General features: G+C 42.2%; 1 protein-coding gene across 1 annotated transcript in view; it reads left to right on the forward strand.

Moving 5' to 3' along the window:
* Nucleotides 1–5,569: 5,569 nt before the first annotated feature.
* cdh23 (cadherin-related 23) overlaps nucleotides 5,570–20,016 on the forward strand; it is a 701,272-nt gene continuing 686,825 nt past the window's right edge. The window contains exons 1-2 of the mRNA XM_078530938.1: nucleotides 5,570–5,659; nucleotides 9,786–9,866. Of these exons, the coding sequence (XP_078387064.1) occupies nucleotides 5,596–5,659; nucleotides 9,786–9,866 (145 nt within the window). The 5' untranslated portion in view covers nucleotides 5,570–5,595. The remainder of the gene's footprint in view (nucleotides 5,660–9,785; nucleotides 9,867–20,016) is intronic.

The raw sequence follows: 20,016 nt of genomic DNA on the forward strand, positions 1-20,016 counted from the left end.
GTTAAGGGGAAACTAGATAAACACAGGAGGGAGAATGGACTAGAAGGTTTGCTGAGACGGTGAGATGAATGAGAGGAGGCTTGTGCGGAGTGTAAACACCAGCGAGGGCGAATTGAGCTGAGTGGCCTCTTTCTGTGCCATAAGATCAGCGTAACTCTGCAGTCTCACTGGACACCCCCCCCCCCACAATGCTGCTGTGAACAGTTTTACAGGATGCCATGGAATCCATGGTTGGCAGGCTCATGTTTTTGGAGGCAGACCCTAACTGAAAACAGAAACTGAAGGAGGAGATGGAGAAAGGGAACCGAGAAAGGAAACTGGCCCTCCCAGCTTCTGAGGAAATATAAACTGAAACTGAAATTTAGAAACTGAAACCTCTGAGCAGACTGAAGCTGGTTGAGGTAATGTAGAGCCATTCCAGGCTCAGTAGTAGCAGTTGATGAGTTCAGTGGTGTGGCACAGGCAAGTTGAAGAAGGCAGAGTCCAGATCCAGAAGCTGAGAATATGTTGCTGCAGCTCTTTTTTTGTTGTTTGAAGGTAATGTTGGGAGGGATCTACACCATCCAGACTGAATTGTGAAGGTTCTGCAGATGTGTGCCATTGATGGTAAAGACCATGCGCCATTGGTGGCGAAGACCATGCGCCATTGGTGGCGAAGACCATGCGCCATTGGTGGTGAAGACCATGCGCCATTGGTGGTGAAGACCATGCGCCATTGGTGGTGAAGACTGTGTCTGTGGAACTCAGGTTGGTTGTGTGCTCCTGTCGGTTGGCGATCAAACAACATCCTTGAAGAAGATGAGCTGAAACTCTTCAGAAAGACAGTTTTGAAGAACTTTGCAATTGAGTTTGATCAGCTACCTACTGTGGACTGCTGCGCCAATTTGTAAGATCTGTCTTAGTTGTGTCTGCCATTTCATGTGCAATTTGGTTTATATTTGTCTGCAATTTGCCTGTTAATTCATGTTTAACTGATATTGATTCTGGATGTTAGATTAGAGGAGGCTATCTAACAATATTTAGTGTTTGATTTGTTTGACTCTTGTCAAAGAAATCATCTGTTTCAAACCATGGAGTCTTGTGGCTTCATTCTTTCTGTAAATAACTGGGATTTTGAATTTCTTTATTTTACAAAGATGTTACTGGTCTCTACCATGATCGTTATGAAGAACAGAATGTAGTTGCTTCTTGCTTATTTCCTGTTGGTTGGAAGATGAGGGTGAATTGAGCTGGGTTTGATCTGCACTGTAAATGGCTGGTCTATTTTTTTTCTGTTGGCCTGAATTTTACATTGAGGATAACACTGAGGCTGAGTACTCCCCATTATTAAGGAGTAAATCAGACAGCAATCTCTGCCATCATGCACAGTAAAGTGTGGAAATCTGCATTTTGCTATCTGATTTGCCCTGTTTATCCACAGGCTACTCTGTTAACTGTACCACATGCAAGGGGGTTAAGTTGTGGTACTTAGCCACTAGTTACTGACGAAACAGAAGAAGTTATAGCTCAGTGTAATCATCTGTAAGTGAGTGTGATAAGTCATAATTATTGACTGACAAATCTCTGGCGCTGAAAATATAGTCTTACAAATGTGGAGTCTCATTCCTTCAGCTACTAATCTGTGTTGGAGAGCACTTGCTTTCGCATGCACTCTCACTTTATTTCACTTTCTGTCGATGACCTAATTTACACTGCCTGTCTCAGTAAGGATTCTTCAGCCTGGTTGAGTGTTGCTTGCTCTCATCTGACATGCCATAGACCTCCCTCCCCTACCTGACCTCAAGCTGGATGATGCTGCATTGCATCAAAGACTCAGCAAGTTTCTACAGAGAATCCCACAGAAACTCTTGAGGACAGCGTAGTGAACAGCAAGTGCCATTCTTTTGCCACTGACTGCCAAATTCAGCCCATAGTGTTCGTGAAAAGTTGACATTTCTAGTTTACATTTCAATGGCGAAACAAAGCACAGCCATATTTAAAAACATTTGATTTTAGTTAAATACGTACAGTTCATTAGAGCATTACAGGCTGTTAAATGCAGATTGAAATAAATAATAAGCACTTGCTCCTGATGAGCAAGCCCGTGGTTTGTTGCCAAAAATTTACTTTGTTCCCCACTTTCATAGGGTTGTTCCACTAAACAACATCAGGAATTGAAGAGGAAATGTGCTAAAGCAAGGGTGATTTATTCTGCTGGGTCAGAAAGGAACAGCGTGCATTTGATAGCAGTTGAGTTCCCGATAGAGGGGTCTATTACGCATTCAAAATAAGTTTTTTCTAGTAACTTCAGGTTGAATACTTATTTTTGCTGCGTGCAATCAGAGTCACAAAGTTGCAGGTTCAAATTCAGTTCCAAGGTTTGGAGTGCCTAATCTTAGCTGATACCTCATTTCAGCACCGAGGGTGCGAGCGTTGTCGGAGGTGCCATCTTTAGGTTGAGATGTTAAACTGAGACACAGCCTCACCCCATGGTGCTTTTAGAGGAAAATAAACATTTTACCCCTCGAAGAACACCAGCAGACCAGATTTGTTGAGCATTTCATTTCCTTGCTGGTCACGGGTCTTTGCTGTATGCAAATTGGTTGCTGCATTTATCTGCAAGACGATAGCTTTTACATTTCAAAACAATTAGCTGTGAAGCACCTTTCTATAAAAGTAGTTTTGTTCCTTCGAATTATACAAACCTACTTTCAACTTGAGTGCCTAACTTAAACCTTCATAGTGAAATGAATGTGTAGAAATTAGTGTGAGGATTTGATGTGTGTGTGTGTGTGTGTATGACCCACGCTGACGAAGGGTCACTCCGACCTGAAACGTTAACTCACGGAGGCTGCTACACCTGAGTTTTCCACCATTTTCTGTTTTTGTTTCAAACCTTCCAGTTACTTAAGTGAAAGTAATAAAGTTACTAACCAAATACGTACCAAGATTAAATGCGTAAAAGGATAAAAGACACTTATGAAGAAGAAATTCAGTTCAGCTCTTTAAGATATCGTTGTCGGTCCATAGCTTGAAGTTGAAGGGTTGGAGTTTGAAGGGTTGTGTTCAGCAGCTGCGATGGCTTAGTCTTGCTAAGAAACGTAAAATATTACCGTTTAGTTTAAATTGGCAGTCAGAGGTTGGAAACTCTGGTCTTGTGTGCATGCCCCAGCTGGGAAGTGGCTGCACATGCACAGTTGGTGTCTTTTACCGTCTATAGGCCGGGAGCTGGCCCTGTGTGCTTATGCACAATAAAAAGAAGCAAAGAAGTGAGACGGAGTGAAGCTGCAGGCCAGGTACAGAGCGCCATCGTGCAGAGTGTGTCCCAAAGAGTAGGACACGGGGTGGGGCACAGGGAGAAGGCTCCAACCCAGGGAGCAGAACAGAAAGAGGTCCCAGAAGAAAGTCCCAGGCAGGGGGCAAAGACAGGGATCAGAGACATCTTAGTAAGTAAAGTTGAGAGAAAGGAGCAGGGAAATGGGCTCCGAGTTAAAGGGAAAAGGCCTGCGGGGAACCGACTCTCAGCAAAGTTGGCTTGAATAAAGCGCAGAACATCTGAGAGGACAGCCGAAGGTTGGGGACCCCTCACTGTGGGCCTTTTGGAGCAGTGGTGTTCTGCTTGGCATAGCTGGATATCTGAAAGTGAGCTTGAAAGGTGAAGCTTGTGTGGACTTGGGAGATCTGGGGAAAGGGGTCTCTAAAGGTGGATCCTGGTTGAAGCCGTCTGAATGGGAGCAACGTTTGGAGAGAATTTCAAGGCGAGATCTTCAAATGTGGAGATTGAAACCCTCATGAGAGAGAGAGATTGTTTCCATGAGACTGGTTGACTCACAATATGACAAACATCTGGGTGGGTTGTTGAGAAATCCATGGAATCTGCTTTGGTAACATCTGTCATTTATTTTGAAATGTGATGTGTCTGACCATAGTTCACCCATTAATTCACATGTACCTCATACTTACCCTGAATATTAGAGTATAAGATAGATATTGTTTTATCTTTCTGAATTTTTGCATCTATGAAGATATTGCTGGGGAAAGGAATCATGTGAATTTGAATGGTCGGCTTGTGTTGGTATTGAGACCTTTCCAATCTTTTTGTATGGTTTAATGTAGATTTTTTTTTGTGAAGTAAGTGTTTTATTCTTCATGTTAAAAGTTCATCAGCAGACTCCTGTGAATTTGTTCAGTAACTTTCCTCCATGGTTTCAAACAAAAAACAAAGTTAGGATCTAACAAGCCAGGTTTCACTCTGGGATCTGACTTGTCCAGTATTGGGATAGCTGGGATTGTATTACTCTGTAGTTGAATAATCAGATGTTGCCTTTGTAGGTGGACTCAACAGCACAGCAGGTTTTTGGGAGAGAGAAAAGGTTTTCTTGTTCCTCACTAGTTCTGCAGTTATTGCACTTGCAGATTGCCTTTTGACTGAATAATGGTTGATTTTGGAGTACCTTGCTCGTTGCCCTCCCTTGGCCAAGAGCCCTCTTGGATGATGTCTTCCTGGGGTTCTGCACAAAATGGCTACTCTCAGCCAGACTTCGCACAGTTCAAAACTCAAAATGGCTGCTATCCCAAACTCTTGAGTCGTGGAGAGTCATGTTAGGTATTGGATTAGCCAAGTCTGAGGCATAGTCCCATCCATTGTCTTTTAGCTGAGGTAATTAACCTTTTAAATGTCCCGGCCATTAACTTAAATGGATCCCATTCTTGTAGGTATGGTGAGATAGGAAAGAGCTATTCACAGCTTCAGGGAAGCCGATGTCAATGAGTTTCTGCTTACCTTTTGTGGAAATGCACATTGAATTTCAAATGTCTTCAGATGATTGGGTACGTCTATTTTAATCCATTTGGAGCCTTCTAGAAGCTTGACAAACATTGCAATTGTGATTCTTGGCAGCCATTTTGTGAGGCTCCTTGTGTCCATTTAAAAGAAAGATTAGCTGTTTTACAAAATCTATAATATCACAATGACACTTCCTGTGACAGAATAGAGTCATGAATGTGTTTAACACTTCTATTAATAAAACAAAGCAATGCTGTACAAATTTGTTGTTTTTTTTCTTGTTCTTTGGGACGTGTTGTTGAAAAGGCCAGCATTTGTTGCCCATCCCTATTCGCCCTTGGACTGAGTGGCTTGTTAAGCCATTTTGAGGGCAGTTAAGAGTTTACCACATTGCTGTGGCTCTGGGGTCAGTTAGGCCGGGACAGGACAGCAGATTTCCTTCTTCTCTAAAGGACATTAGTGAGCCAGACGGGTTGGGGGTTTTTACAATAGTTGTCATGGTCACCTAATACCACGATGACTATCTTTTTATTCCGGATTTATTGATTAAATTTTAATTCTACCAGCTGCCATGGTGGGATTTGAACCCATGTTGCCAGAGCATTAGCCTGGGGGTTGTTAGTTGAGTGATGTTACCACCACCAAGGTCACCATCACCACCTCTTTGACAGCTTTGAGTGACATTTTGAGTGACAGCTCTGTAGTTGATTTTTATTATTTTGGGTGAATGTGTTGCTTAGCAATCCTTTTATAATTTGGAGACAAAGCATTAATTGTTCTTTTTTCCTCTCCTCCACTCTCCAACAGGACGCAGGCACTTACTGTCTGAAATGAAGGTCAATCCGTGCAGCTGTGTCTTTGAGTTGTTACTTTTTCTGCAGTCTCTATCTCTGGGTAAGTACCATCAGAAAGCTCAATGCCATTTGAAAATTTTTTTTTTTATGTATGTGGCTGGAAAAGTAATTGCAAGTCAGTTCTTCTGAACTATTTCCACCGTGTTCTTCTATTGTATAGAGTTTGTGTTGGGGAAAAGCCAATGAGCAATAACTGACCAATCATCGGAGTGTCCTCAGTGGGTCGCACTTCTGCCCCTGCATCAATAAGTTGTGGGTTCAGGTCATACTCCAGATACTCAAGCACAAGTTGTAGGCTGACCCACCAGTGTTAGTACCGAGGGAGTGCTGCACTGTCAGAGGTGCTGCCTCTCAGGTGAAGTGTTAAACCAAGGCTCTCTCTGTGGCCGTTAAAGACCCCAGTGCTTTTTGTCCAGAGCAGGGGAGTTCTCCTAATTGTCTTGGCTAATGTTTATCACTCAACCAGCGCCACTTAAACACATGATGACATTGCATGTGGGATCTTCCTCTGCGCATATTGGCTGCCGCTTTTCCTGCATTACAGCTACAGAAATGTATTTCATTGACCTAGGGACATCTAGAAAGGTGCTGTAAAAGTACAGGTCTTTTTTTTTTATGGGGGTGGAGCTGTAAAATGCAGCGAGCCATTCGAAAGTCCATTTACTTTGGCAGGACCGGAAAATCCCGTTGGTGGGTGGGGTCAGAAAATTCCACCCTTTGTGTGTTATGTGACCTCTCTGTTTCTGAAGCCACGTGACAAACCATTAAGGTGCTTGTAGTATGGACCATCTTCAGTTTCTGTTTGTTATGTAGATGTGTTGTAAGGAAACTTTCCTTCAGAGCTCAGCATGCAGTAGTACAGTAGTTGTACTGTCGGACTGCAAGATTTGATATAGGAATTAAGTCATATAAGTCGTAATGATGAGTTATAGTATAAGGAATTCATTAACCTTGAGGTTTAATTAGCTATTCAGGATTGAAGAATTCCAACTTGGAATTCTGTGTTGTAGTTGAACTGATTGAAAACAAAAATCCTGTTCAACCTTTTCAATTTGACAATTGCTCATTTGAGATTGGGCTTGAGATCATTTCCTGGCGTGGGTTTGGTTTGAAAGGTTGCTTCTGTCCAGCTCTGAATATGGATTCATTGTTTATACTTGGCTTCATGAGCATTGCCTTGGCCAGTTTGTTCATGGAATCTGTTGTTTGCTATAAACAAATGATCTGAAGTGACACAGCAGAGCTGTTTCTGTGTTCTGATTGGTTGCTAACTGAACGTTCTAAAATGCGATTGGTTTGGATTTTGGGATTAATTATTTGAGGACCAGTAGCATCTGGGTTCTGATTGGTCAAAGTTTTGGCAGGTCAGTTGACCCCCCTAGTTCTGCAGTTCAGGTGAAAGGAGCAAGGCAAAGATGGAGGAGACAGTGGCATTGTGGTAATGTCACTGGACTGGTAACCCAGAGGCTCAGGCTAATGATCTGGAGACACAAGTTCAAATCCCACCATTTATTAATTCAATTAATAAATTTGAAATTGAAATCCTGAATAGCTAGTTAATGGTGATCATGGAACTATCAACAATTGTTGAAAATGCCCATCTGGTTCACTAATGCTCTTTAGGGGAGGAAATCTGCCACCCTGACCTGGTCTGGCCTACATGTGACCCCTGACCCCACAACAATGTGGTTGACTCTTAACTGTTCCCCTTAAGTGGTTTAACAAGCCATTCAGTTCAATGGCAATTAGGAATGGGCAACCATGAAAGAATAAAAAACATTGAATGATAGGAAGTGGCCCTTCAGCCCATTGGTAGATCTATCCAATTTAGCCCAACTCTCTTTTTCTCCCCCCAGTGCTGGAAAACTTTCTCCCTTAGTGTTTATCCAGTTCTTTCTTTATATGTCACAGTTGAATCTCCTTCCATGTCCAATGCAGGCACTGCATTCCCGATTACAACAACTTGCTGTGTCTATTTTTAATAGCCTTTCTGCCACTGGGAACAGTTTCTCCCTTATTTGCTCTCTCATGATTTTGCGCACCTCTATCAAACCTCCTCGTAACCTTTCCCCCTCTAAGGAGAACATCTCCATTTAAATGAGAAAATGAAAAGTGCTGGCGAGTTGGTAATTGGTGTTTGAATGATCCATTTTGTTTTGGTCCGGAAAATGCTACTTGACGCAAACCTCCAAGGATAAAGTTTGGGAGGTGAGTTTCGGGGCACATTCCTGTCTTGAGAGGAGTGGGGACTGGGTACTTGATCTTCAGGGTTTGTCCTCAATTTCCCATGATCTTATCATGAACAACTTGAAATCAGAATCGGTGTCTGGCATCGAGAGGACCTCCATGCTAAGAGCCCCAACGGGGGAAAATTCACTGAAAATAAAAGGACATCACTAGGCTTTTTAACAATTAATTTTTGGTCAATGGTTCTCTTTCTCTACCCACTACATTCCAACTTTACTAAAATGCTTGGTTCAAACTCATGACAACTTTTCCCATCCTGTTTTACTGTTAAATAGGTTAAGGGCTGATGTATGATTGCTTATAGTATCATCAGCATTCAATCAAATGAAAAGAAGTGTAATTATGGAGTAGGATAGTTCAGTGAACTGAATTGTGTTGAGTGACAGGGGTCAAAAGTTATTTTCTGGGTTACTGAGTCAGAAGTGGTTTTCAACAGAAACTGCTGGCTACATATTGTAATATCAGAATCGAGGCAATAAATTTTATGTGTTGTCTTTATTACTGTTATTCGCTCATTTAGCTTCAAGTTTTAACTGTGGTAATGTGTTTCATCTGATCGTCTTAGATTGATCTAGATGCATCCTGATCACAGATTATTCTCTTTCGTTAAAAAGCGATGCTGCCAGATGTTGAAGGAATTTCTGTTGATCTGAACTCCAGGATTGCAGGTTTCTTAGACTAGTGAGGCTGTGGGCTTCTTGAGAGTGTGGTTTATTATCATATTTCTGGTGCCTGATTTTCCTTTGAGTTCAGGAAAGAAAGGTAAACTTGCATTGATATAGCCCCTTTCATGATCTTCGGAAGGCTCTAAGCACTTTACAGCCTGTTAAATATCTTTCTAGCATAACCACTGTGGCACTGGCAGCCAGTTTGCTACAGCGATCCCACAAAATGCGCTGTGATGTTCTGACAATCTGTTTTTCCGAGATTGGTTGAGTGATCAGTATTAGCCAGGAAACTGGGGAAAACTGTTCTGCTCCTCTTCAAAATAACGCCGTGGGCTCTTGTCTTTTCCACTTGAGAGGGTACGCGTGGCCTCAGTTTAAACATTGCAGCGCTGAGTGGGTGCTTCACTCAGAGGTGTGCAGCCTTTTGGGTGAGACGTTATACTGAGGTGAGGCATTATACTGCCTTCCCTCTCGGTTGGACATAAAAGATCATATGGCACTACTTCGTAGGGAAGTTATCCCATTGTCCTGGGAAATATTGGATGTTGATAAGAAAAACAGATTACCTAGTCATTATCATATTTGCTGTTTGTGGGATCTTGCTGGGTGTGAATTGGCTGTTCCATTTCCTGCATTGCAGCAGTGACTGCACGTCCAAAAAGTACTTCATTGGCTGTAAAGTGCTTTGAGACATCTTGAGGTCATGAATCATGCCATATCAGTGCAAGTCAGTTTTTCTGATATTTTTGTTTGGCATACCCATTTGAGCTTCCTTTTTGACATGTCTGAAATGGTTAGACGAAAAGGAGAGTTAGTTCCAGGTGGATTGTCAACCTGGTTGATTCAAAATACGTAAGAAGTACATACGAACATACGAATTAGGAGCAGAGTAGGCCACTCGGCCCCTCAAGCCTGCTCCACCTGATTCAGTAAGGTCAGGGCTGATCTGATTGTAACCTCAACTCCACATTCCTGCCTCCCCCACCCCAGTAACCTTTCACCCCCTTGTTAATCAAGAATCGATCTAGCTCTGCCTTAAAAATATTCAAAGACTCTGCTTCCACCGCCTTTTGAGGAAGAGAGTTCCGAAGGAGACTCAACCCTCAGAATAAGTTTCTCATCTCTATAAAACTAATGGCGTATTAGAACTGGCTGCTGGTTAAGAGCTGACGCAAACTATAGCTGTACTCGCATAACAGAGCTGAGCAAAAAACCCTGGTGCTGCAATTCACATTTTAATTTTTTTTGCAGGTCAATCGTATAATCGACTGCCTTATTTCTTGAATTACTACTTTGATCAATATATTTTAATATATGAAAATGCCTCTGTTGGTGAGTACTGTTTTTTTAAAAACCAATCTTGCTCCCATTTGTTTGTCAGTTGAAGTGTGAACTGTTTAGCAATTGTTCAAATGCAGTTGCTTATAAAAATATCATGATGCTGAGTGAGTGTTTAAGGTGCTGGCCTTCAGACCCGCTCCAGTGGTCAGGGTGATTGTTGGAGTTTCTGTTGAACACCCTCCCAGTGCCCCAGCCGCCTCCAACCCAACGTCACCAGAGGTAAATTAACTGGTAACTGACCCCATTGCTGCTTGTGGCTGATGGGCTCACAATGGCTGCTGTATTTTTCTGTATATCTCCAGTTATTCAAGGCTCTTGGTGAGACCGTACCTGCAGTATTGTGCAAGACTTTGGCATTGTTTGAGATATGGAACATGTTGCTTAATAGACCAGTGCTTGATGTATGGAGACAAGAGAGAAGAAAATGTAAAATAGCAGAAGTTTTGATAAACAAAAAGCAGATGAATGGTTTGCTTATCAACCATTTGGGAAATATATACAGTGCAATATTTGTGTGGGTTTCTCTAGTTACAAAATACAGCATTTAAATGTTCAGTTAGTTTATTTAACGTCATGTGTCTGGCAAGCCACAGATTAACACAAACATCAAACACTTAAGGACTCTCCAAACTATACTTGTTATGATTTATCTTGAAATGACTGCTGAGATTACGTTGACATATGTTTAGAAACAAGTGTAATAATTACAATTCAACACCTAGAGATGGAAACATGGACTTGGTGTCGAAAAGATCTGCAGCTTATTTCCTGATGAGGTCACTTCATTTAGATAATCAACAAATTTGTTCCTAACGAGCGACTCCAGTATTTTGCTGGTTACTGGGTGTGAGACTAAGTTGCCCAGTTTTGTTTGCATTGTCTCTCAAAATAAGGTAGCATGTTGGCTTATTTCTAGTTCTGAACTGATGGAGTTCATTACAAGGATTGTCAGCAACCTCTGGGATTTTGTCCTGAATCTCTCATTCACTTCTGGTTTGAAAGTGTCTAGCCTGTGGCGATTTCCTCAGCTTTGAGCTTTTTGATCTGTGTATGATGTCGATACAAGTGATTGTCATTAGTTTAGATGCAGAGCCTCCTGTGGTGGGGGGCATGTTACTCGTGTCTTCTCTATTAAATGCTTCCAGGGACTAATCTCTTCCTTCATGTGAACTATTTTTAATTCATCCTCCACTTCAATCCTGTTGGCACCCATGAGGGATCTTATTCCTTCTTTGATAACCCACTTGCTGTTATAATACTAAATGAATTTCTTACTGCTGTGTTTGGCTCCTAAAGCAAAACTAATATCTCGTGCTCTCTCTCTCTCTTTCATTCTTTGCTTTGGTTATATGTTCTTTTATGGATGCTGCTGTTGCAGTCTCTGTGGTTTTTTCTCACTGTACTCCAGTAGGCCTTTAGCGAGTTTGTTTATTGCACTGATCCATTTAGCGTTGTGTTTCTTTCATCTGTGTTTGCTCTCTCGCCACGCGCTCTCTCTTCACCCCCTACCCTGAGACCTCTGCACACCCCCTCTTTTTTTTTCCATCACTACCCCATTGGCGCTGGTTTTCCAGCTCCCTCAGCCCTAAGCTCTGCAATTAACTCCTCTCTACCTCTCTCCTCCTTTTACAACCCTCCTTAAAACCTACCTTTTTGATTAAGCTTTTGGTCACTTGCCCTAATATATCATTATGTAGCCCTGTGTCAGTTTTTAAAAAAAATGTTCCTGTGAAGTGCTTTACTGTGCCAAAGATGCTATCTAAATGCAAGCTGTTGTATAATTGAGTATTGATTATTGAAGTGATAGTCTGCATTTGTAAGGATAGGTACAGGTCTCTCAGCTGCTTTATATCTACTTGAAGCAGGTGATTTCATGGAATATGGCTTTTGTTGTAGGAGCTTTTACATCTTATAAAATAAAAAACACCAAACCACTTCCATTATTATTTGTTTCACTGGTGCTCTGCTTATCTTCATTTTCTAGGCTAAAGCATTGTACTCCTCATCATACTACATATTAATAACTATCAGGGAACACGTACCAGGTTCCTTTTCAAATCTTGCCAGGGATGAAGAGATCTGTGATTAACCTCCTGAATAGCTCCAATTAGTATTAGAAAAGCCTCCAGTGCTGTCAATATATCTCCTCCTCACCCCGCTATTCAGTATTTTCCTCTTGTCTTCATTTTCAATTACATGTAATTTGTAGGGGTCTCCTGTGCACTCACACTTAGCATAGTAAGAAAGGCTTGCATTTATATAGTATCTCGTGCATTTTGAAGTGTAGTTATTGTTAGAATGGACAAATATTCAGTGAATTTTCACGAACAATAATCTGCTAATAATCTCACATTCTGTCTTATTGATGATACTTAAGGGATAAATATTGGCCAGGGCACTGGGGAGGACTCTTGTGAAAATACGATCAAAGCCACTAACTTGCAGTAAGCGTGTAAAAGTGGATGGAGTTGTGGAAGTTAATTTTCAGTTTACCGGGGGAAACTTGATGTTTCAATGATGGGTTTTGACTTGTTCAGTCACCATAAGCAAATGGCTCTAATTATAACTGACAGAATTGTAAAATGTTATCCCCAAAATAACAACCAAGTCCTGGCATCACCTGTAATGAAAATGGAATTTGACTCATTCTGTCAACTTCAATCAGTGGCCTTGAGATCAGAAACAATATGTTTCATTTTACACAAACGTAGAAACAAGGAAAGCAATTATCAGACAACAGTCTAGTAATTGGCTCCTGTTGGTGTGAGCTGGGTGTCAGTAACAATGCTTGTGCTGGAGCAGATAGGCCTGAGGCATCCCTGATGTTGGGCGTCATTAATGTGCGGCCAGCAAGTTACAGACCTTCACTGAGTTTCCCCCGGCAGGTCACTGGCAAGAAAGGATTTTGAGAGTGGAGATGTGATCGAGGTTGGGGGGTGGTGGTGGTGGTGGTGGAGGCCAAGTGGGGATCAGTGACAGTCTTCAGTGGAGCATCAAGGATCCTGCACCACCTCCCATTCCAAATATTGATGGAAGCTCGTCTTCAGACAATACCTGATATCAGTTCAAAATTTGCCTTTTATTAGTTCTACCCTGTAGACCTTTGTTCCATTTCATTATTGTAGGAGTTTAGATTTAACTTTTCTATACCACGTCTATCTCTTGTAGTTCACCCCATCAGAAGCCTTTTTTACTAAAGCTTAAAAAAAAACCCAATTGTCTCCAGCCTTTCCTCATAATTCAGGATCAAACTTGAGACTTTTTGGAATGTCTCGATGTTTAACTTAACAGACAGAAAACAGAGTAGGGATAAGTTTTGGGTTGGCAGGTTTTAGCTAGTGGGATACCACATGGATCAGTGGTTGTCAAAAGCTAGGGTCAGTCCATGTCAATGACATAGATGAGGGGACTGAGTGTAATGTATCCAAGTTTGCTGATGATATAAAGTTAGGTGAGAAGTTGTGAAGAGGACACAAAGTGGCTGCAAATGGATCGAGCCTGGCTCTAGCCTGCATCATTAAGCTGGGGCACTATCATTATGGAAGTGATGGTTACAGTTGGCATTGCTTTTCTTCTCTGACTTACAAAACAAGACTTCCTTGTTATCAGCCTGTTTGCTTAGAAAGAAAACAAACATGTCTGTTTTCTACTTCGGGTCTGCTCTTGGCCCTACCCGTTACAGTTCAGCATCAGTGGTGGAGCCCTCTGCTATTGTACTTGCACATTTTGAACACTCTTTCCCTATCCACTCTGTCTTGCTATTGCCCTTCTCACATTTGGAGACTTCCTTAAAAGCAACAGCCATCTTCCACAAGTTACTGCTGGAGATTAAACCCACTACCTTGAATATTTAGCTAGGTTAAAGCCACTACACCCTCCACACTTGCTGCTACATGCAGTGGCCGAGTTGCCTAGCATTAATGCTTTTGTGGAAAAGTTACATCTGTACATGAGGGAGAAAGGAATATAAGGAAATGCTGTTTGGGTGAGATGGAGTAAGGTGGGAGATGGCTTGTGTAGGTCATAAAAACAAGCATCGGCTACTTGGGCCAAATGGCCTGTTTCTGTGCTGTAAACTGTATGTAATGTATAAACAAAAGTTATTTATAACGTTCATGTGATTTCTGTTGTCAAATGCAAGGGAAATAATAATCATTGCAATTAACATTCGCACCACACAAGCGCCAGGCAATGACAGTCACAAGAGAGAATCTAACCATCTTCCCTTGACATTCAATGGCGTTACCATTGCTGAATTCCCCACTATCAACATCCTGGATTTTAAATAAAATCTGTTCATGGGATGTGGGCGTCGCTGGGTAGGCCTGCATTTATTGCCCATCCTTAATTGCCCTTGTTCAGAGGGCATTAAAGAGACAACCACATTGCTGTGGGTCTGAATTAACATGTAGGCCAGACCAGGTAAGAACAGAAGATTTCCCTCCCTAAAGGACATTAGTGAACCAGATGGGTTTTTTATCACAACAATCGACAATGGTTTTATGGTCATCATCTGACTTTTAATTCCAGATTTTTATTGAATTCAAATTTCACCATCTGCCGTGGTAGGATTCAAACCCAGGTCCCCAGAACATTACCCTGGCTCTCTGGAAGAAGTGAGAGTGTGTGCTGGGAGATATAGCTGGAAATGAATGTAGAGGTTGGAGTGAGGTCATGGTGGGATTTGAAGACTAAGCCGAGGATTTGTAAACCGCTCTGCTGAGGACCAGGGAGGCGGTGAAGATAGGTTTGGACAGAATTGGTTTGATGTGTGGGTCTGTCTTCTCGATGGGATGCATTGAATCAGTTGGCGTCTGCCTAGAGTGAAGCTGATGAGGCCAGCGTGGGCAAGTGTTACCTTGAGTTGACGAAGACATCAATGTGGGTTTCATCAGCAAAGTGAAGTCAGGTGATCTACTGGAAGTTAATCCTAAACTAGAATTACTGGATCACATTGTACATGTTTCTTTTACTGTACTCTAATCTTCTTGCATATTGCACAGTGAGAGACTGATCATAAGAAATAGGTTATGTTTATAATGTATATAGCTAGTGCTCTGCAAGTTCTGGCAAGTCACCATTTCCTTTTCTCAAAAGCATGCTGAATCCTGTATTTGCTTTCCAACATATCCTTTATCTAAAATGGTATCCCTTTTTATCTTTCTGTTGCCTCTTTGGAACACACATGTTGAAACAAAACCTGGGCAGTGTTACCTTAATTAAAGATCCTTAGCTAAATTTGTGGAGAAATTGGGCAAGGGGACTGAATCCGCTCAAACCAAACAGTGATGGAGCCTGACTTCTTGTTTTCAAACTGAAAACTGGATAGAATACTGTTACAGCGGGAGGGGGATTAATTTAAACAGCACTAATTTCTCCTCTCGCCATCCATCTGCCAGCAGAAAGGTGTTTTCATTTGCTTCCCTCTTTATAAGTCGTGATGTATTTCCCAACCCCTTGATTTTGGTGCGATCCAGTATTCTATTAACCCCACTGCAAACTCAAGATAAGATGAACTCAAAGGGTTAGTTTATTTGCACGCATTCAAAATGTGAAAAGAGGGCTCGCATTGCGCCCCCCCACCCCCTACCACCCCCAGCCTTGTACTCATCGAGTAAAAGAGGGATCGAGAAAAGAAGATTTTATAGTGAAGAAGCCACAGAGAAAATAAATATTGGTTCATGTGGGTCCAGAATCAAAGTCTAGACTTCTTGACTGAGATCAGTGGGTTGAAAACCGATGCTGCACAATCCACTTTTAAGGTGGTGTTGACTTTATATGATGAGATAGGTATGCAGGGAAGAATCGGTCTTCTAGACGATGGTACAGAATATCCAGCAGAAGCAGTGTAGACGGGGAATGGGTGTCCAGCCTGGGCCAGAGCTCCTTGCCTGTGAGGCTGCTAGTCAGACAATAAAGGGCGTGTGTCCCTTGTATGGGCCCTGGAGATTGTTAACTGTCTCAACCATTAAGAATTGAAAGGAAGGTTGCGGAGCCCTTTGTCTTGGCAGATGAGCAGACTCCTGATGGCCAGCCTGAGTTATGACCTGCAGATGGTCTTTGTCTTGCTCTCTTTGAATTTGCGCAGGGCAGCTCACAATGTGTCTTTGGTGGCTCTTCAGGGATAATGATGTGCGAGTTTCACCGATGCTGCCAGGTAGCATTTGTTTGGGGTCGGTCACAAAACCGTAGATTCAGCCGTTTTAGATCTTTGTCCAGCATGAAATTTTTAGACGTAGCAATGAGCATATCTCCAGGCATTTTATACGAAAAAAGCAAGGTGAGGTCTTAGTCCCTCAATACAGTCTAGTGCAATTTGCTAACAAAAAACCCTGGAATTCCATGAAATAAAACTGGAATTTGAGTTATTCAGTCACTGTAAAGTGTGGAATTACCCTGCGCATGGAATTTGACTTCATTAGTCAATTGATCCTTAAATGAAATGCGTGCTTAGGGGTATATTTACCTTAACGATGAAAATAAATTGTTTTCTAGTTGCTTTTTGTCACCAGCTACAGCCAAGTCACTCCAGATTCTATGAGATTGTGGATAGCTGGGAAAGTTACGGTGTTCAGAGGATATCGAACAGCAAGTGTGAACTTTAAGTGGCTTATGGGTGTAGTCTGCACTCAAGACTTCAAATTGAAGATTTTATCTCACCAGTCACAATCCATTGCAATATTTTTATGTCTTTTGTACTCTGATCCCAATGAAATGAAAGTCTGCCTTGGCTCAGTGGTTTGCACTCTTGCTTCTCGGCTCTGGGTTCAGGTTCCAAGTAACATCATTCAAACTGATGAATTGGTCATTATAACTTTGCAATTTGTGAGAGCTTTCTGGCTGAAAATGATCTTCTGTATTTCCCACTGTATTGCAATTCCTAAGAGCTTGATTGGTTGCAAAGCATTGTGGAATGCCCTGAGATCATGAAAGGCGCTACATAAATGCAAGTCTTCCTTTTTGTTGCTTGCTGTTAAGGCAGTAAAAAGTAGCATTGAAATTACTTTGGGATCGAAGACTCTCTCTCTCTCTCTCTCTCATTGTTTGATTCACAGGAGGGTGTAAATGGAGTTTATTTGTACCTGAAGCAGCAATTGGGAGGTAATGAGCATTACTCAATGCAAAAGAAAATTGAAATCCACTAGCTCTAAACAAAGACGTGTTTTGTACCATTTTAATAGTTCTCTCTGGTGTTGGGTCAATAGCTCTGACATACTTAATTCTAAACTATCATTTAGAAGCAGCTGGTTTGACAGTCGTCTTTGTTGAAGACATTCTTTACATTATGTTAAACATATTCTCAATGTGGAATGTTTTTTGAAAATCATTTGCAAGTTAAGCATGTCAGAATATCTGTAAAGTGAACTGTATCCTTTTAAGTAAATTGCTGGTGAAATATACATTGTCAATATTAATGTCTGACATAGATAAAATCTAGTGGTCAGACATTCACATCTTAAAAACAAAAAACTACTGCGGATGCTGGAAATCCAAAACAAAACAAAAACAGAATTACCTGGAAAAACTCAGCAGGTCTGGCAGCATCGGCGGAGAAGAAAAGAGTTGACGTTTCGAGTCCTCACGACCCTTCAACAGAACTGAGTAATATTAGGAGAGGGGTGAAATATTTCACATCTTAACTCAGCACTTCGCACTGACTCTTCAATAGAAGAATATTAATGAGAATATAAGTATCGTCTGTAGGACTAATTTGAGTGCTTTGCGCTTGTGGGAATTTTAGTCTAGTTTTTAAATCTGCCAACCTATACTTCATAGATATTTAATACAAAACTGAAAAGTGACTTATAGTGACTAAGTTTGGGCATGAAGTAAGTCAGTCTTCTCATTCACTCACTTTCCCGGAACTGCTTCATCCAATTCAGGGTCGTGGGGACTCAGAGCCTATCCCAATAGGCAGTGAGCACTAGGCAGGGTACACCCAGGACGGGACGCCAGTCCATCGCAGGGCACACACACACACACACACACACACACACTAGGGGACAATTTACCCTAATCAATCCACCTGACCAGTGCATCCTTGGATGGAGGAACCTGGAGCACCCGGCGGGAGAATGCGCAAACTCCACACAGACAGTCACCCGAGGTCAGGATCGAACCCGGGTCCCTGGAGCTGTGAGGCAGCTGTGCCACTGTGCTGCCCAAATCAATGCCCTGTTCACACTTCATAGGTTAAATTGAGGTCATGTTAGTGGTGGCTCTACTTAAGTGTCAACTTGGCCCATTTACTCGCACTTCGAATTTGAGTTGGAAGACGATGGCTTAAGCCTCGCTGTTGGACTTGAGCTGGTAACCTAGGCTGATCAGCACAGTGCAGCTGCAGCGTAGCCTTGCCTGAGGACCCTTCGAACGAGTTAAAGCAGAAGCAGCTACTGCCTCAGTGTTTGATGAGTCTTGAGGCAGAAATTTGCGCTGAGCGGGAGGGCGGGCACCCTACCCGCTTGAGCGTAAAATGATGCGCGATGATGTCAGGCGAGCATGCTAACGTCATCGCGCACTTGCGTGATATTTCAAGTGGCTGGCGAGCGTGGGAGTTGGCAGCGCGCCCACTGACAATTAACAGGCTTACTAAGGCTGTTAAGATTTTAATTGAATGAAATTTTTCGCTGCCCATCCAACCTTGCGGCTGGTGGGCAGGCGAAAAGGCCAAGTAGCCTTGGCATTTTTTTAGGAAACCTCATCCACGGGCGGGATGAGGTTTCCCAGAGCAATTTTAAAAAATTTAATAATTTTTCAAATTCATTCATAACAGAGTCACGTGAGGGGACATGTTTTTAACATTGCTAACTTTTTTATTTTCAATGTTATAAAACTTCAGCTTCCTGAGGCAGCTCTGTGCCTCAGGGAGCAGTGCACACGTGCGAACTTCCGCCCTCCTCCTCCTCGCCACCCCCCCCGCCCCCCCCGGCAGCACCGCAGCGCGCGTTTCGTGCTGGCTGTTCATTGGCCGGCCAGAATTGGCCTGTTTGTGGGTGGCGGCCGGGCTCGACCAGATAAAAATCCTGGCCCTGGACAACATTTCTCCCTTGGCCTCCGTCATTAAAAAGAGATGACCTGGTTTTCTTACTCATGACCATTTGTGGTATTTCTAAAATTGTGTCTGTCTCCATAAACAAAAAAAAAAATCTTTCAAAGAGGCCTTTCAAGTTCTGGGTGGTTTTGATAGAGTAGATCAGGAAGGAGCAAAACTAGAAGCTGTGGATGGAAGGTTGTCACCAACAGAAATGAAATAGGGAATTCTAAGAAGCTCCTTAACCTGGAGAATAGTCAGAAAGTGGACTCACTACCGCAGTCAGCGGTTGAAGCAAATGCAATGGATGTATATAAGGGGAAGCTAGATAAGTACATGAGGGAGCAAGGAACAGAAAGATATGCTGAAAGAGTTAGATGGGGAAAGGTGGGAGGAGGCTTGATTGGAGCATCAATACTGGCATGGACTGGTTGGGCTGAATGGCTTGTTTCTGTGCCTTTTTATCAATGTGATTAATGATAATTTACAGCATATGAAGTGTTTTGAGACATTTGAGCAATGTCATAATTTTTGTTTTGAAGTCTTGCGCACTTTGAGGGACTTGGGCTCATTTACTAAATTGCATCAAATTGGGTTCCTGAATTTCTTCTTGCAAGTTTTTTTTAAAAAAGGAATACGATTGCTACAGATATTATTTGTCTAGTACGAAAATCTTGCTGCATGTGTGGTTGACCAACATTACGGGAGGCCTGGTAATCCAATAAACCACAGGCAGCCAGTCATTGGGAACATGTGAAAACCACCAAGAGCAATTGAGGAGCGTGCGGTCACTGCCAGGGTTAAGGGGAGTGAGTTACCTGTGTAAGCTAAATAACTGGTAAAGGCTTCCTGTGATCAGACACACCTGGGGGATTGAGCAGTTGAATTTGTTGCATGGTGATGTGTATTGTGCAGCGAAACTGTCTTCTCTGTCCTTTGACAAAGAATGAGAGTTCATTCGAGCTCAAAAAATATAATCCTGTTCCCAGCAGGTTGATGTGTCCATGCCGGGCAGCAATCTGATTGTTTTAATAGGAGGAAAATATAACTGGCCCTGAGACCCGATCAGTTCTAAAGTGAGAATTTGTGATTTGACTACAAAGCTAAAAG

The sequence above is a fragment of the Cetorhinus maximus genome, chromosome 27, assembly GCF_964194155.1.
Source record: "Cetorhinus maximus chromosome 27, sCetMax3.hap1.1, whole genome shotgun sequence".
NCBI classification, from domain to species: domain Eukaryota; kingdom Metazoa; phylum Chordata; class Chondrichthyes; order Lamniformes; family Cetorhinidae; genus Cetorhinus; species Cetorhinus maximus.